This window comes from Dendrobates tinctorius, unplaced genomic scaffold (assembly GCF_039654945.1).
Source record: "Dendrobates tinctorius isolate UK_male_01 unplaced genomic scaffold, ASM3965494v1 ptg000048l, whole genome shotgun sequence".
Taxonomy (NCBI): domain Eukaryota; kingdom Metazoa; phylum Chordata; class Amphibia; order Anura; family Dendrobatidae; genus Dendrobates; species Dendrobates tinctorius.
Genome location: NW_027361716.1, coordinates 11,047,272 through 11,052,500, shown reverse-complemented (window position 1 = coordinate 11,052,500; position 5,229 = coordinate 11,047,272). Strand labels below are relative to the sequence as shown.

Sequence of the window (5,229 nt, the reverse complement as noted above, 5' to 3'; positions counted from 1 at the left end):
ACTGAAGTTTAGTCGACAATAAAATGAGCAATATATATATCGAGATGTAGAATCACAGCAAATACATATCCCCATCAATGAGTTATATTTTAATCCTCCTTTAGTGGTATGATGTAGCTATATCATAGAGATGAATACATTGACCACTGCAATAGAGGGTTATCTCACTAATCGAATGAATGATTAAATTTTTACCACAAAAATTTAGTTTTAGCCTTAGAGTTTACATCATCAGACAGCGAAATGAGTAAAAATGGCACAATTTCTGCTGAAAGTAGAAATACCCCATATGTAGCTGTACAGTACTGCTTAGCCATACGACGAGACTCGTGAGGAACAGAGCCCTATTTGAATCTTAGAGAACAAATTTTCTTTGAATGGTTTGTGGACTCCATATACAGCGCCCCTAAGTGCCAGAAGAGCAGAATTCCCCTTCAAGTGACCCCATTTTGGACATTAGACCCCTCTGGAAATTTATCTAAAGATGCAGTGACAATTTTAACAACATCAGTGTTTTCCAGAAACAAGCAGCATTGAATGTTGCTGAGTGAAAATTGCTATCTGCCTTTGTAGTGCCTCTACATTGTGCCCAGCTCATGTTTCTGGAGACATGGACCCCGTAAATTAAGCATGCTCTCATCACTACAGAAATGTCAAACATGGATGCTAAAAGATGTTTAGGCACACTATGGTACTCAGCAGGGATAGGGGCATTTGGATTTGGGAACACAGAATTTCTTTTGGGGGCAAGGAGCAATTTTCCTTTTCGACTTTGTGTTACCAGTAATGTGGAAGCCCCCTATATTTCCATTGACAGATTATAGACCTGAGTGGGAAATTTTTTGTGGATTGAGTTGAAGCTTTTATTTGAAACATTTTCCATGACATTTTGGATCACATTTATCCATTTACCCTGTGCTCTATGCTGAGCGCTTACATCAGGGCTTACATCTAAATCTCAGAATAACATGATTCCGATAACCCCCCCCAAGGGATACATTCACTATAATGGCCTCTGTTCAGAGATGCACAAAACTGTGGTTGACCGCTCTTTTATGCACATTTAAAAAGACGGAAACCGCCAGATCATAGGCCAGACAGAATACACAGTGCCTCCATCTGCCCCACTATAGGGAATCTTCCGCTGGGGTTTCTGTCTGAATCACGTATTTCTGAGATTTACACAGAAACCCGGATGCAAGTGCTCAGCACAGAGCACAGGATAAATGTGAGAAGAGCAGCAGGTCAAGAATTGGTTGCATTTATTTTTTATGCCATTCCTTGTGCGGTATAATTGATTCTATTACTTTATTCTTCTTGCTGATGCGATTACAGCAATACCAGATTTATATAACTCTAAAAGATGCTTTTTTTTAAAGCAAAGTTTTTGTATCTCCATATTTTGAGAACTATAATTTTTCTATATTTCTGCCAACAGACTAATGCGAGGACTTGTTTTTTTTTTGCGAGAGTAATTGACGTTTTTATTTGTACCATTTTCAGCCACACAACTTCTTTTGATCACTTTCTATTCAGATTTTTGAGATGCAGAATGAACAAAAAACAGCAATTAAGGAATTGTTTTTTGGGGTTTTACTATGTGGTAAAAGCGGCAAAACAACTTTATTTGCATCCGTACGATTACAGTGATATCACATTTATATCATTTTTATGTTTTGCCGCTTTTACGCAATAGAAACTATTTTATAGAAAAACTAATTGTTTTTGCATCAATCTATTCTGAGAATGATAGCATTTTTATTTCAACGCTGATGGGGCTGTATTGCAGCTTGTTTTTTGTGGGACAAGATATTTTTAGCGATGTCATTGTAATACTTATATTCAACTTTTTGATTGCGTTTTATTCCACTTTTTGTCAGCATAATGAAAAAGCATAGCTTTCTTGGCACTTTTTTTGTGGTGTTCGCTGAAGGGGATAACTAGTGTGACAAATTATAGGTAAAGTTGTACTGGAAGTGACAATACCAAATATGTGTACTTTTTTAGATTTTGTTTTTGCATAAATATATGGAGCAGTATTTTTCTATTTTTTCATGTTTAATTTTTTTTCAATATTTTTACATTTTTTTTTTTTACTTTTTGACTTTGTTTCAGAATGGCCATCAACTTTCCCCGCTCTGATTGTAGATCTAATACTCTGCAGTGCTTTTGCATTGCAGGGTTTTAGCTTGGTGCATCACAGATAGGGAGGAGGCATGTCAGCACCTGCTCTATGCATGAGTTTACAGGCGACCATACCTGGGTGACCCCCACGGCCGTCTTTCGGCCCAAGGCCACCGTGGAGTCCATCGGTACAAAGTGATCGCATAGTGCCGATCGGAGCAGAGAGGGAGCTCCCTCCCTCTGCTATGCCGATTGATGTTGCTGTAGCTATTGACAGCGGCATTAAAGGGGTTAACGCTCACGATCAGCTCGAACGCATATTGTGGCTGTTGCCCCAGGGTGTCAGCTCTCATATAGCGTTGACATCCGCTTTTGATTAGGCCATCGCTTGGAGTGAGCGTGTGTGATTGTCACGCCAATCATCTACAGCGGTCTGCGGGAACGCACTTCCTGCAGCACAGTACATGTACAGTGGACGTCGTGAAGGGGTTAATACAAAGATAGCTGTTCACAAAATCCATGTATGTAGATGGAATAGTTGCTGTCAGTCTAACAGACATCATTATGACCATATGATAACTGACTGAATGGTGTATTCCTCTTCATGTTCATATGGTCTTCTCCTAGACACAGATGGTCTACAAGTCTTATGGAAATACTTATATCTACTAAGCCTACATTGTCTTTTGTTTCCATAGAAGTTAATTCTTTACCATTTAAAACCTAAGTATTCCTATATTTTGTACTTGGGGGAATACAGTCAGTGGGAGTATTCATGGGCCGCCACAGATTTTCTAGGTGGGAGGACAGTTATACCTTAAATGACTTGACAACGGCGTAGTAGAAGAAAACAGTTGGTGACTATTTTTCTGCTTATTAAGGCTGCATGTTGTGTTTGTAAGAATCTAAAAATGAAAGCTCCTTACTCTTTGTAAAGAGGATTATGGCGCGACTTTATTTCCATGCCGTAGCTTATAGCATTCTGGCTTAGGGCTCGTGCAGTTGTTCCACCTCACTTGCCTGTCTTCGTTTTGCAGGTTACGGGATCATGACGGATGGTTACACAACGTACATCAATGCCTCAACGTGTACAGTCAGCTTTCAACCAACCAACCCTCCCATTATTTTTGACCTTCCCAATCCCCAAGGATCATGAACACCCTTTGCACTTCGGAGAAAAAAAATGGGTCTATAAACTAATAACGGCATTTTTTTTCCTCATTTAGTTTTAATAATAAAAAAATTTCTGTTGGTATTTGTAACTATTTAAAGCTGTTTTTCCTCATCCTCCTTTCAGTTTTTGGTACAAAAAAATTCAAGATTTTTTTTAAATCTTCTTTTAATTTATCAGTTATTATTGTGTCCACAGAACTCTGTTGTAAATTGTACATATCCCAGGAAGGTCCCCAAAGCTATACAGTACATTACATTAAATAAAAAAAGCTATGTTTTTCTAACCACCGGGATTTGCACAATCTAATATTTTTGTTTTGTGTGTAATTGTATTTTTTTTTATTGTTATTGAATTTGTGTGCTTTTTCTATCACCTCAAGGTGCATTTTCCATTGTTTTTTTTTCCTCTATTTTGTAGTCTGTTTGTTTTTAGTTAATGCAGACCTTTGTACATCCATTGTTATTGTTATTATTAATCCATTTATTTTTGCGCTTCTTTTTTTTTTTTTTAAATTAAATTATTTGTTATTTTTATTATGTATGGGGCTGAAACAGCTGTAAAGAAATTGTATGCCATACATTAAAACATGTAAATGCGAAACTCTTTTTAAATATGGATTTATATATATAAGTATTTTTTTCTGTGTTACATAATGTTGGAATTATTATTGGCAGTTTTAGGCATCTGCAAAAAGTATAAAGTACATCAAAATGTTGCACACAGGTAACCTAAATTATGAAGGATAGGGCACATCTACAAGTGTCCTTTTCTTCCTAGTATTTGTGTGTATTTTTTAGGCATGTATGAATACAATCGATGAAAAGGGCTTTGTTGCCCTTTTATAAACATTCTTGAACCCCCTTTTACCTTTTCTTATTTTGCACTGTGTGTAATTGCAATCTTGCTAGCACAAAAATATTGTCGCAAAAAGTTCTTTTCTGTTGACCCCTGTAAATGCTTTTTTTTTCCAGGGCTTGTCCATTTTTTTTTTCTTTTTTGCTACCTTGTTAATGGACTTTAGAAAACCATTTGTTTCTTTTACATTTATTGTGATATGTATCTAGCGCCTTTATATGCAAATAAAATTGCAAGATTTTTAAATACGGGGCATGGCTTTCTAATGTGTTACTTATGTTCTCAAAATGTTTCATTGAAAGTGTCCTGAAATCGTAACTGAATTTTCGGACGGGGAAATCTGTAGCTGAGTAAGGCTAATTTCACACTAGCGTATGGCAGAGTTGCAGAGGGATGCGGACTTCATCCGTGAAGCTCTGCCCACTGCCGTACCTCCGTTCAGTTCCGCTTACGTCGGCATGCAGCCTGCGTACCCTATCTTTAGCATTGGGTACGCAGCTCATGCGGATGTATGCGGATGCCTCCACATGCGTCGTTTTGACGGTGCGGCGACCACAAAAAAATCCAACACGTTGCGTTCAGCGCAGGTCACTGCACCCTCAGAACAATGCATGCGGAGGCATCTGCATACATCGGAGCTGAACGGAGGAGGCGCAGCAGTGGGCGGAGCTTCACGGAGGAACTCCGCATCCCTCCGCAGCTCTGCCATACGCTAGTGTGAAACTAGCCTAAAGTGTTTGAGGTTTGTTCAAATCTGACCCACACGCTGCAGAAGTTGACCCGCTGTCTGATTTTTGTATCTGCATCAAGTCAATCTATCACCTAGTTTCTTTTTCATTTTTCTCTTTGAGTTCAACAGAACCCAATTGTTGCGGATGTCATTACCCAAGGAGGCATGGCCAAATCTGGGCAATTCGGGTGCAAAAATAATCCCAAAATATCAGTCTACTCATTGTTTTGTAGCTCGTATGGCAATGCTAGCATGCTGCCAGTCTCCATGTCCTAGCCTCCAGCGATTACATGGCTGGACACATTACAGCAGTCACATTTGTGTGCAAGTCATCCCTGGAGGCCAG

The 5,229-nt window shown here is 38.7% G+C and overlaps 1 protein-coding gene across 7 annotated transcripts in view; it reads left to right on the top strand.

The window, feature by feature from the left end:
* Positions 1-4,406, top strand: part of MPPED2 (metallophosphoesterase domain containing 2) — a 227,723-nt gene extending 223,317 nt beyond the window's left edge. For all 7 annotated transcript variants that reach the window (XM_073576291.1, XM_073576295.1, XM_073576293.1 and 4 more), the window contains one exon: positions 3,162-4,406. In XM_073576291.1, the coding sequence (XP_073432392.1) occupies positions 3,162-3,280 (119 nt within the window). In that variant the 3' untranslated portion in view covers positions 3,281-4,406. The remainder of the gene's footprint in view (positions 1-3,161) is intronic.
* The last annotated feature ends 823 nt before the right edge of the window (positions 4,407-5,229 follow it).